At 51.4% G+C, this 12,970-nt stretch overlaps 1 protein-coding gene across 1 annotated transcript in view; it reads left to right on the top strand.

Moving 5' to 3' along the window:
* Positions 1 to 5,761: 5,761 nt before the first annotated feature.
* Tmem132b (transmembrane protein 132B) overlaps positions 5,762 to 12,970 on the top strand; it is a 263,288-nt gene continuing 256,079 nt past the window's right edge. Inside the window, 1 exon segment of the mRNA NM_001134536.3 lies at positions 5,762 to 6,067. Coding sequence (NP_001128008.2) covers positions 6,007 to 6,067 — 61 coding nt within the window. The 5' untranslated portion in view covers positions 5,762 to 6,006.

Raw genomic sequence — 12,970 nt, 5'->3', positions numbered from 1 at the left:
GCACTTTGCGTATATGTTTTTTCTTCTACCTTTTGATGTAAATTCTGTTGAGAGCTAAGTTGCTTGACTTGCTGTCCATTCAAGACTCTCCCAGGACCTGCATATATCATCCCGGGGCGGGGGGCGGGGGCTGCTTTTGGCTGCAAGTCATGGACGTCTGACGCAGCAGCAGAGTTTAAGCGCCGCAGCGCATCCTCTCAGAGGATGGTCCGTGGGACCAGCCTGGCTGCTGATGACACGGTGGCTAACTGCTGTCAGAATCTGGAATCTGTCTTTCTGCCACCTGTAGCTGTTGTAAGTGGTTACCGGAGCCCCTCCCATCACGTCCAGAATGAACGACCCTTACGTCTCATTCAGTCGAGGGGTGAAATCTTTGCTTTGCTCACCTTTTCTTTAGTTTACATTTGGGTGGTAGAAGACAGGGCTGCAGAGCGTTGCAGTTATCCAAAGGGCTGCTGAGTGATCCATCCCAGTGCCCATCCCAGTGGTCCCGGTGGGCAATGTGGACGTTGTCACCTTCGGTGTGTGTGTGAATGCTCTGGCTTCGTCTGTGACTACCAGTTTCATCTTTTTTGCTAGTACGTTTTACTGAAAATTGTCCTAAAGTCCCAACCAGGTGGTGTCGTCACAGCTCTTTTTAATATGTATTATTCATTATTATTAATACATATTTAAATATGTATTATTTTATATGTACCGGTGTTTTCTCTGCATGTATGTGTGCCACATGTGTGCAATGCCCACAGCGACCAGCAGAGGGCATGAAGACCCCTGGAATTGGAGTTACTGATGGTTGTGTGTTGTCATGTGGGTGCTGGGAATTGAACTTGGGTCCTTTGGAAGAGCAGACACTCTTCTCAGCCTCTGAGCCATCTCTCCAGGCCCCGGACCGACTCTTCTTCTACACCTCCTGCTCTTGCTCCTGAGTACCTAGGGGTTAGACTCTCCCCACAGGAGTCAGTGGAGGGACCATAAGGGATTTTCTGCTTAAGCATCTCTCCCTCACTGGCCAGTTCTTTTTTTTTTTTTTTTTTTTTTTTTTTTTCCGGAGCTGGGGACCGAACCCAGGGCCTTGCGCTTCCTAGGCAAGTGCTCTACCACTGAGCTAAATCCCCAACCCCTCACTGGCCAGTTCTTTGTGTGAAGCATATTACTATTTTATGTGGCCTTTACATGGGCTTCAATCCCATATATATATATATATATATATATATATTTATATTTATATTTATATTTATATATGTGTGTGTATGCAGAAGGAATATATATATTTATACAATATATGAATTACATATTATATATAAATTATACATATTCTATATACAATACATATTCTATAATATTATGTATAAAATTATACATATTCTATAAATTATAAGCATACAATACATTATATACTATAAAATACTATACACATATATATTTCCCAGCTCATATCTTAACTCTAGCACTTGGGGGGCAGGGGCAGATGGAGCTCTGTGAATTTGAGGTTAGCCTAGTCTACATAGTGAGTTCCAAGTCAGCTAGGAGTACATGGTGAGAGCATTTCAATTTTTAAGAAGCTATTATTGGGCTGGAGAGATGGCTCAGTGGTTAAGAGCACTGGCTGCTCTTCCAGAGGTCCTGAGTTCAATTCCCAGCAACCACATGGTGGCTCACAATCATTTGTAATGGAATCTGATGCTCTTGCTCTTGCCTTCTTGCTCCTGCTCTGTCCTCTTTCCCCTCCCCCCTTCCTCCACTCCTCTCCTCCCTCCACTCCCCTCCCCCCTCTCCCCACTCATCTCCCCTCCTCTCCCTCCACTCCCCTCCCCCTCCCTCCCCCTCTCCACTCCTCTCCCCTTCTCTCTCTCCACTCCCCTCTCCCCTCTCTCTCTTCACTCCCCTCTCCCCTCTCTCTCTTCCCTCTCCTCCCCTTCTCTCCAATTGTTCGTGGCCATCTTCTATTTCTCCAGTTTCTCTCTCTCTCTCAGCTCCCCTCCCCATGCCATGAATAAATTTTATTCTATACTAAAAAAAAAAAAGCTATTATTGTGCATGACTATGAAGTGGGGGCAGTGGTGGTTTATATGTCGCATAGCACATGTGGCGGTCAAGTCTCTCCTTCCATTGTGGACTCCAGGGACTGAAGTCAAGTGTGTGGGGCCAGTGTCGTTTCCTGATGAGTTCTTTGGCTCTTCCTCCCTTCTGGTCTCAACCCACAGGCTTATGGGGGGCGCTTCTAGCCTCTTGTTAACCTGCTCTCCAACCCCGAGTTTCATCTCCTTCTCCCTACCTTTCTTCCCCGGATTGGCACTCAGGGTTCCTTGTGTCAAGCCTGGTGCATGGTTTAGCCATGGCCCCAGCTATTGGGGATGGATAGAAGGTTGTATTCCAACGGGGAAAGCCAGAGTGATAGCAAGTGCTCTGTAGAAGATAAAACTAGGAAGGAGGCTGGGAATGTGGCTCAGTGGGTAGAGTGCTGGCCTAACATGCACAAAGCCCTGGGTTCGATCCCCCCCCCCCCCCCCCCCCGTGCATACACCTGTTGCTGCAAGGCTGTTATCCTAGCCCTCTGGAAGAGGCGGGAGGATCAGCAGTTTGAACACTTCAGAAAAAGGGAAGGCAGCCCATCAGGAGTCCACTTTATCACGTAACGGAATCTTGAAACATCTGACTCTTAGCGCACTCTTTTAAGTTAGATGGACTTCTATTTTGGGAGACCCTCCGCCCCCAGCTTTCTTGATTCCCCGGGGCGAGGACTTGCACCACCTCAGAATGTACTGCCGGCTTTGGCCACAAGATGGTAATGTTGTTCTTTGTCCGAAGCCCAGAGGCACCTGGTAGAGGCCAGACCTGGGAGGATCCGAAGGGGACAACCACCTGCTAGGTAGGAGTGGCCAGAACGCTACACCTCAAGGCCAGGTTAGATCTCCCTTACCACACTTCAGAACCAGGGGGAGAGTCATTTCTGACCTCAGCTTTTTCCGTGTATGCATAGAACCTTGGGGGGTCCTGCCTGGTGCTCCTAGGCCAGGTGAAACTCGGGGACTTGAGGTTGGGCAGGGGTGAGGAGATGAATTTATTGAAGGAGCTTTGTGGCCTCCTGGTTATACTGTCAATTCCTCAGCTCTTCCGGACTCTTCAGATGATGAAGGTTTTCCCTCGGCTTCGAATTTCCATAAATACTATCTGATACACAGGCTTGGTTAACGTGCAGAAATCCTCACCCAGGGAAGGCCAAAGCAGGGAAGCTCAGAAAGAGTTAGTTTATACCAAGTCACATAGCCACTCACTTGCCTTCTCTCTGCCATCCACAGAACAGACCCCTCCTTCCTCTTTGTGGCATGACATCATCACCAGCAAGGGTGAGCTTGGGGAGCTCGATTCAGCCCAGCTTGACCTTGGGTAAACAGAGAGGCTCTCTGAGGTGTGATGAGGTACCTCTGAATGGACCTGCGTGTGAGGTGGGGGGAAGGTAATCAATGCCTTTCATAATACCTGGGACTTTATGGATCTTGGTTTATGGCCTTGCTGGGAGGATTCATACCTGCCTTTCGTCACCATACCCCGCACGAAGGAAGCTGTAGGATCCCTCTGATCACAGATCCTAGCTATTGATGATCTGATCCAATACACCCTGGCCTTCCTCTGGCTATGGCTACAGCCTGAGGTATCTGTATCATGGGGGTGCTGTTCACTCCTTATTCCTTAAGAGTGGTGGGCCCGGGGGCTGGGGATTTAGCTCAGTGGTAGAGCGCTTACCTAGGAAGCACAAGGCCCTGGGTTCGGTCCCCAGCTCCGAAAAAAAGAACCAAAAAAAAAAAAAAAAAAAAAAGAGTGGTGGGCCCGCTGCATTTACTTTCTGAGTCATCATCACCATCCAGCCCAGGCCTTGCACACAGTAGGTGCATAGCTCAGTGATATTCTCGAGTAAATGAAGGAGAGATAGAAGAGGTGACTGGGGCTGGAGAGATGGCGCAGTGGTTAAGAGGGCTGACTGCTCTACCAGAGGTCCTGAGTTCAATTCTCAGCAAGCACATGGTGGCTCACAACCATGCCCTCTTCTGGTGTGTCTGAAGAGAATGGCAGTGTACTGACAATAAATAAATAAATAAATAAATAAATAAATAAATAAATAAATAAATATTCTGGTGTGTCTGAAGAGAATGGCAGTGTACTGACAATAAATAAATAAATAAATAAATAAATAATAAATACATCCTTTTAAAAAAATAAGAAGAGGTGACTGGAGCAGCACCCAGAATATCCTGAGGTTGGGTGACATCCCCCACAGCCATGGTCCCTGTGAGGCGACAGACAGACCTACGACCCCAAGGAGAAACCCAGAACCCACTGTCCACCCATTGATGTCTTTGCCAGGAGCATGGCAAAGACAGGATTCAATAAGAAGGGGGGCTTCAGGCAGAGCAGGATTTGTTCTTGGTAACTAACCTGGTCTAACACCAGGCACCTGCTTCTTCTTTTTTTTTTTTTTCTCCTTTTCTTTCTTTTTTAATCATGGAAGAGCCTGGAGCTGCCTGGGCTAATGAGCCCCTACTAATGAAGTAGGTCCGCCAGCCCCCTCACCAGCTGGGAAGACTAGAGTGTTCTGATGCTCGCCCCGTGGAGGGAAATGGCTGCAGTGAGCTTGCCGATGTTGTCCTTGGTGGACCCGGTCAGGGGCTTACTGTATGCATTGCTGGGGATCCCGGCTAGAGGCTGCCACGACTTTATGCCTCCGGTTGGGAAACTGAGGCTCTGGGAAGGTTATGAGTTTCGCCTGTCCTGAGTTTTTACAGGCAGAGCTGGGTTCTCAGCTAAGGATGCTGGATTGCAGTCTGCATCACCCCGGCTGACCGATTTGAGATCTGACCCATTTTTCCCCTCCAAGCCGGGACACCGGAAGCTGGTGGCAGGTTGGGTAGAACAGAGACTTTAACTCAGGTGCATACGTGCCATAACCTCTGGTTTTGCGGCCTGGTGGAGGAACTTCCAGGGCCTCTCAGAGAAACACCTCAGAGCTTCCCTGCTTCAATCTGTCACTTGCACTAGGCTGTGCACTCAGAGGGACTGTAGTTTCTTGGTCCCTGTAAGTTGGGATTCTCTTCCCATGCGGACCTGCTCTGGTAGGGGAGTCGTCCCCCTCCCCCATCCGCGGAATGCCCTCAGGCCACACCACATCCATCACTGCCCTAGTCTGCGTTCAGCAATCTGTCCCTCACAGACGTCTCCTTTGGGCGGGGGTGGTGGTGGGGCTTCTGTAGCAAGCTTGCCATCCCAACCTCCCGGACGCCCAGCTCCCAACACACCCTGGGAACCCAGCCCGCACTCTACATGGTCTCTCTGTCCCTGCTCGACTAGTCCCCAGAGGGCTTGGCGGCCCTGTACCCTCCCCTGGGAGTGAGTGACACATCCCGCCGCTTAACCGCTGGGTGGCCGCTTGGTGTTCCCCCCCCGGGGGGGGGGAGGAGGGACGAAAGGCACCACCCTGCCTCCTCTTTCTCTATTCTTTAACATTTCTGGGCATGCTCCTCCTTTCTCTTGCCCTATACCCCATTCCTCTTCTTCCTCTCTTCCCTTCCTCCTCTAATCTCCTTCCCTCCCTAACTCCATCCTCCTCCCTCTTCTTCTAGCCCCATTCCTCCTCCTTTTCCCTCCTCCTCCCTCCTCCCTTCCCCTTCTCCCTCCTCCTCCTTTCCTGTCCTCCTCCCTCCTCCTCCCTCCTGGCTGCTCCCCTCCTCCTCCCTCCTCCCTCCCCTCCTCCCTGCTCGGCTCGCTCACTCTCGAGCTGGCTGGAGGGGCGGCCGGCAGCTGGCGCTGGCCGAGGCGGCGGCGGGATGGGACGCGCGCTGGGGCGCAGGAGCCGCGGCGCCGGCGGGGGCCGCGCAACTCGGGCCAAGTGCAGGGCGGGCGCGCGCTGAGCCCGGGCGCCGTCTGCAGCCGGCGGCGGAGCGCGGAGCTGAGAGGTGCGGGAGGCGGCGGCGCAGGAGCGAGCGGAGCCCGGCGCCGGCTCCCGGGAGGACCATGCGGGCCCCGGCCGCGTCGCTCGGGCTGCTGCTGGCGCTGAGCGCGCTCCGCTGCGCAGGTAACGCGGCCGCGTCCCCTCCCCGACCCCGCGCGCAAAGTTGCTGCCTGGGTCCCAAGTCCCGGGCGGCCGCCGCCTCCTGCTCTTGGCGGGTCTGGGGAGCCCCGGGTGGCCCAAACCCCGCGCGCGTCTCCTTTGCCTCCTCTCCAGTCCCAGCTGCCCTTCGCATCCTTTTGGGGCTCCGGGAGCCACAGGCAGGGCTCCCCGGAATCCCCCTTCTCACGATGCCCGGTACCCAGGCCCCGAGGTCTGCGGGAGATGTAGTGGCCCAGTGTTCGTGGTCTGCTGTCCTGTTGTCTGGACACCTGCGGGGCCTGGAGGTCGTCTGGGCTGGCCATGTCTGGCTTGGCTGCAGTCCTTCCCGCGCCTGATTGCCCCCTGTCTCCAGTCTCCCAAAGCCACCCGCTACCCCAAGTGGCTCCCGCTGTCTCCCAAGTAGCTTCCGTGGGCAGCCAGGTGACCTCGCCGCTTACCCTGTGGAAGCGCGAGTCCTCCCAGCACCCTGACCCATACGTGGTCAAATAGGACCCAGTAGCGTGGTCTGCGCAGGCACCTAGTGATGTTTTAACGTGAAGGTGTTCAGAGCCCTTGCCCCGGGATCGGGGAGTCTGGCTCTAGGCTGGCACCTGCGCAGCTGTCGCCTAAACCCCACAAATGGGGAAGTCAGAATAGCCAAGTATATGATGTTTGCAGCCTGGGCAGGAGTTGGCCAGGTTCGGCCACCTCGGTGATGCTACGTGTTGGTTGTAGAGGAAGCTTATCCTAAAATGACAGTACCCCCTCCCCCACCCCAGGCAAGTGGAGACAATCCCAAAGGCTGGGAAGAAGCGACAGTCACGAGCCATGTTCATGTGCGTATGAGGGCTGTGTTCTCCAGACCTTTAAAACAAACCCACGTTTTGGGAGCAGGTAGCTTTAGACTGAGAGCATCGCTTCCTATTCCTTAAAACCGACCGACCGCACAGATACCCAGAACGCGGAAGGAAAATGCCACCTCAACTTTGCGGCTCCGACTGCCTGGGTGAGGTCGCACTTGGGAGCAAGCCTGGATGCTAACTTGTTTTGAAGGATGACTGTGCATAGGAAAAAGTAAATATTGTCTTCCTTCCAGATGACCTCAAGTGACCCCAAATATTTACTGAGACTTTCCCCTTGCAGAGTCCGTGGTCAGCCCCGGGGCTTTGGCTGAGCCCCTGGAGGATGGCTCTGATCTTAAAGAGGGCTCTTCCTTGGCGCGGGTTAATGAGCAAGCCTAGAGCTGCTTAGTTCTTGGCATTCCCCTGCGGCCTGAAGAGGGCCACTGACGGGGGTCCAGGCCATTTCCTCAGAGCGGAAGCTCTGAGACGCCTTTTGCCAAAGTGCACAGTCCCTTGGACTTGAAAATTGCTGTGTTGCGGCTATTTTCTTTCTCCACGGGGGTCAGCGTTCATCTGGCTGTGCTCAAAAGCCATTTTGGGCAACCTTGGGAGAGGAAGCTGCCTGTCTCTTGCCTTGAGCCAGAACGAGTCCCCTCACCCTGGCCAGCCCCACCCAGCTACAGAAGAACCTGTGCGTGCATGGCTCTGGGAGGCTTGTGGTAGAAGAGAGGATGTGCCACCCCTGGGAACTCATTCCTGGCCCTCCGAGGAGGTGTAAGCACAGCTTCTAATACAGTTTTACATGCTTGGGGGGGGGGGTCCTTGGTTGCCCAGGCTTCCCACCGGTTTCCACCAGGGACATAAAGAAAAAGACAGTTTGCTAAGTCTATATGTAGTTCCAAAACAAGGATGATGTTTCTGGAAGAGCTGCCTACACTTGGTTGGTTGGTTGGTCAGTTGAGGGAGTTAACCAGCTTCATCTAGAAACGGCTGCATTTTCTAGATCATTTCTGGACCAACCTTGGACTGGCTGAGGCCCTGGGAGAGGGGCTTGGGAAGAGTTCAGTGTAAGGAGGCGCTCCCATAGCACACGCTCTGTTGCCTGTGCCCTCTTCTTGCGTGGGCAGCTACCCCGGGAAGGAGAGTAGTGGGCGGACTTCTTGGAGCTTCGTGAGGGCTGAAGCTTACGGAATTGCACTTGGTTGAAGTCAGCACCAATCCTCCGGCTTAGCGACTAGGGGGCCCCATCCTTCAAACCGTGTTTGTTCACGCTGTGGCTTTGGAAGTTAGGGATGCAGTTACAGACCAAGTCCCCTGGGGGAAATTGACAAGCCTTGCTTTGTTGACCCTTGATGCTTTTGTTTGGAGAGGGTGTCTGTGGGATGGAGTGGGTATGGCTCCCTCTCCCCCCCCCCCCCCAGCTTTGCTAGTGACAAGTTTGCAATTGTAGGGACGGCGCTGTTGGCTTGCTTAGTCCTGCTTGGCCCCGTTCAGTGGCGAGTGGTCTATTTGTTCCTCATTACACCAGGTCTTGGGAAGCGGTGGTCCTATGGTGTGGGGAAGTGGGAATGGGGGAAAATGTTAATTCCGTCGTAGCCTCCAGTGATTTAATGGCACTGGGGACCTTCCCAGAGTAAATCATCTGGGCACCCCTCCTTCAGTCAGTGGCAGGAACCGGGAGGCGTGGGGGGCTTCCTCAGGAGCTCCGCTTCGGTGACTGGACCCAACAAAGAGCACGGCGGTTGCCATGACCCGAAGGACAAAAAAAAGAGCCCCTTCTTTGCTGGCTCGGCGTCTCGGAGGGTGGTCTCAGGCAGTAAAGTTCTTAAGGGTTTCTTTCCCAGAGAGCCCCGAGTTCTGGGTAGCCTTTTCTCTCCCGGATCTCAGTTTGAAGGGGGATGGAGAGAGTCCATTTCCCTTGAGGCCTGTGAGGAGGAGGGGGGCGGGGCTTAGGTATCACCCGCAGCTCTTGGGAGAAAGTGGTCCAGAGCAGATGGGCGCCTCTGAGCACAGCCCTGCTGCAGGTAGGAGGCTGAGGCCAGCCAGAGGGTGTGAATTTCTGTCAAACTGGGATGTCTGTCCACTGACTAAAGCTCTGTCTTCTCAACTCATTGTCTTGGACTACGGTGTGTGTGTGTGTGTGTGTGTGTGTGTGTGTGTGTGTGTGTGTGACTGGTTTGATACAGGGTCTCACTATATAGCTCTGGCTATCCTGGAACTTACTGTAGACCAGGCTGGCCTTGAATTCACCCACCTCTGCCTCCCCAGTGCTGGGATTAAAGGCGGTGCCACCATAGCCTGGCTTGCCCTGGACTTTCTAACCTCATGCATGGGCTTGGCTGGATAGGGGATATTTCTACTTAAGGAGTCTTAGGCTATGACAGCGACAGCCCTTTGACATGGGCCAAGTAGGAACCTGAAAGATAAGGACAGGAGTCAGAAGGGTGCTGGTGCTGGCAGGAATCAGGACTCTGGGGCTGCAGACTGTGTGGCAGGTTCTAAGAGCTTTCTTTTCAAAGAGCACCAGAGAGCATGCGCCTCTGCATGTGGGCGGGGCCTCTGCTTAAGTCTCTCTGTGAGGAGACTTACAGGGAAGGCTGGGCAAATGTAACTTCTATCTGTATGCAATGGCACGTGCACCCTCCCAAATGATACTTAAAAAAAAAAAAAAAAAAAAGAAAAGCAATATTGGCAGGTCCGCCCACACACCCTTGCCCTCTGCATCCTGGTTCTCTGTGGTCTCATGCTCTGCTGCCCTTCCTCCTTTGGATGTGGAGGTCAGAGGGTAATATCAGGTGTCCTCTTCAATGATACTTTCTACCTTGCATTTTGAGATCTCTCGCTGAACCTGGAGTTTACCACTTAGTCTAGGCTGTCTGGCTGGTGAGCCCAAGGGATCTATCTTCCTGTATCTGCCTTCCTAGTGGTGTTGGCTTTTTAGATTAGGTGTTGGGGATTGAACTCAGGACCTGCCTGCAAGCACTTTGCTGACAGACACCTCTAGAACCTCTGCTTCTTCCTCTTGAAAGGTGTCCCTGGGGGTTGGGGATTTCGCTCAGTGTAGAGCGCTTGCCTAGCAAGCGCAAGGCCCTGGGTTCGGTCCCCAGCTCTGAAAAAAAGAACGGAAAAAAAAAAAAAAAAAAAAAAAGAAAGGTGTCCCCGAAGCAGTAGTGACATAGGCTGGCTCTGCTGGTGGGTTATTCCCAGACTTTTCTAGATGTGGATTCAGTAGTTTGCAACAATCGCCACACTTTGCAGACGGGGAAACTGAGGCTGGAGAGGCACAGCGTTGTATGACGACCACAGATGTGCCCAGCAGTGTTGCATCTCAGAGTTTCTCTTAACTACTGTGATCTCTATATGAGCATTCATTTCCGGATAACTTATTTCTCTTTAAGTGATGATGTACCACAGGGTACCATGGTGTGTATGTGAAGGTCAGAGGACAGCTTGAGAGTCAGTTCTCTCCTTCCACCTTTATGTGAGTTCCAGGGAATGAACTCAGGTTATCTGGCTTGTGCAGCAAATGCTTTTACCCGCTGAGCCATCTTGCTGTTCTTGATTTTTTGGGGGGGCGCTTTAATATTGGTTTGGACCAAGGAACGTAGGATTGTGTCTTTTCCTGAGGGGAAAACTGTGTCTCTCATGAGCTATTCTGCTTGGGAGAAACTTGTCTTTTCTCAAGTCTATCTGGTTGGAAGCTCCTGCTGCTTGGTTACAGCTGGGTATTTGGGAAGACAGAGCAGGTGAGGAAGACCTATCTGTGGAGTTGCTGGTCACATTGGGGACATCTAGCATGGCCGTCTCCCCCTCCTTCCTTATATGGAAAAAAATCCCAGTAAGTGAAACAAGCCAGATTCAGAGACAGAACCCTAATACATTTTTCTCTCATCTGTAGATACCACATTTTATATAGGTACACAGAGTCACAGCATACATGCACATGGGATATGGAGAGAGAAGGGGGGGAATGCTTCATCGAATGGATGGGAATGATGGGAGGGGAGGGGAGAGAGGAGAGGGTACGTGAATGTGGCCACAGTGCAGGTGCATTTATCCGAGAACGTCTATGAAAGCCGTTATTATGCTCCAGGAGTATATGCCACTTAAAAAGAGAAATTTAGAATACCAATGGCGACAGGTGTGGTGGCGTATACCTTTAATCCCAGCACACAACAGACAGAGACAGGTGGATCGAGTTTGTGATCAGTGAGGTCCACATGGTAAGTTCTGGGTTAGTCAGAGGTATACAGTGAGACCCCGACTCAAACAACAAAAAAAACCATCAAAATTGAGGAGCTGGACAGAAGGCTAAATTGATTATGTTCTTGGCTTTTAAGCATGAGACCCGAGTGAGTTCCTTAGGACTTTCATCAAAGAGCCCTGTGTAGTGGTGCACGCTTGTATCCCAGCTTTGGTATATGGAGACAGAAGGATCCGTGGGGCTCATTGGCTGGCCAGCCTAGTCTATCTGGTGCGTTCCATGCCAACCATACATTTCTCCAAAAACCAAAACCAAAAATCAGATTAAAGTCCCAAGGCGAATGTCACCTGAGAAATGATATCCAAAAGTTGTCCTCTGGTTTCCACTTGCACATGCCAACACATCTAAACACACACACACACACACACACACACACACACACACACACACACAAACATACACACACACACTAACAACAACCCCTCCCTCCCAACTGGAGCCACCTGTTTCTCCGTTCAGGTTTGAGATATGGGCAGCATTGGCTTAGCCCCTTGCCTTCTCCAAAACTCCATTTTGCCATCTGGAAGGTTGACTCTGAACTACTTCCCCAAAGATCTCAAAATGGGCCTGGGGGACTCCACCAAGCACAAGGCTTGGGAAAGGTATACAGGACTCAGGCTGTCCCCAAAGTTAAAGCTACAGAGAGAAGAACCACAAGCCACGAACTATCTATTAAAAAATGCCACATCTTTGGGCTGGAAAGATGGCTTAGCCTTTAAAAGCACATTCTCTGCCCTTCTGTGGGACTCTAATTCAGTTCCCAGCACCCGTATTGGCTGTCTCCTCACAACTTCCTGTAATGCCATTTCCAGGGGATCCAATGCTATTTTCTTTCTTTTTTTTCTTTCTTTCTTTTGGAGCTGGGGACCGAACTCAGGGTCTTGCGCTTGCTAGGCAAGCGCTCTACCACTGAGCTAAATCCCCAACCCCCCAATGCTATTTTCTGATTTCCTCCGACACCTGTGGCATATACATGTGCAGGCACACATACATGCGCACATTAAAAATATTCTGCATTTCATATAGTAGAGGCTAGCCTTGAGCTTGAGAGCTGGGGTTACACTACACCCAACTCACCAAGAGGCTTCTTGATGCAAGACTTTATTGGGGTTCTTAAGCAACTCTTGGAGTGAGGAGGCACTGACACCCTCTTTTGACTTCCATGGGCACCAGGCACATATGTGTTGTGTGGACATACATGCAGGTAAGGGATTCATATATGTAAATAAGAATTGGGACTGGAGAGTTGGCTCGGTGCTTAAGGGTACTTGCTGAAGAAAACCTGGGTTTGATTCCTAGCATCCACACAGAGGCTCACCACCTCTTTGGGCGTCAAGCATGCATGTTGTGCACAGACGTACATGTAGGCAAAACGCCCATATACATAAAATGATAAAATAAACCTCAATGAGTAAATAACGGTTTCTTATATTCTGTATATTTTATATTTGATTTATCCATGTATTACCTACCTACCTATCATCTATCTATCTATCTATCTATCTATCTATCTATCTATCATCTAATCTATCCATCTATCATGTGTGATGCTATAGTGCATGTGTGGAGGTCAGAAGACAACTTGTAGGCTCTTTCCTTCTACCATATAGGGCCCTGGGATTGAATTCAAGTCTTTTTGAAAGATTAATTAATTTAATATCTGTGAGTACACTGTAGCTATCTATAGACACACCAGAAGAGGGCGTCAGATCCCATTATACATGGTTGCGAGCCACCATGGGGTTGCTGGGAAGTGAACTCAGGACCTCTGGAAGAGCAGTC

Source organism: Rattus norvegicus, chromosome 12 (assembly GCF_021556685.1).
Source record: "Rattus norvegicus strain SHRSP/BbbUtx chromosome 12, alternate assembly SHRSP_T2T, whole genome shotgun sequence".
Taxonomy (NCBI): Eukaryota; Metazoa; Chordata; class Mammalia; order Rodentia; family Muridae; genus Rattus; species Rattus norvegicus.
This window is presented reverse-complemented; position numbering and strand designations above follow the sequence as displayed.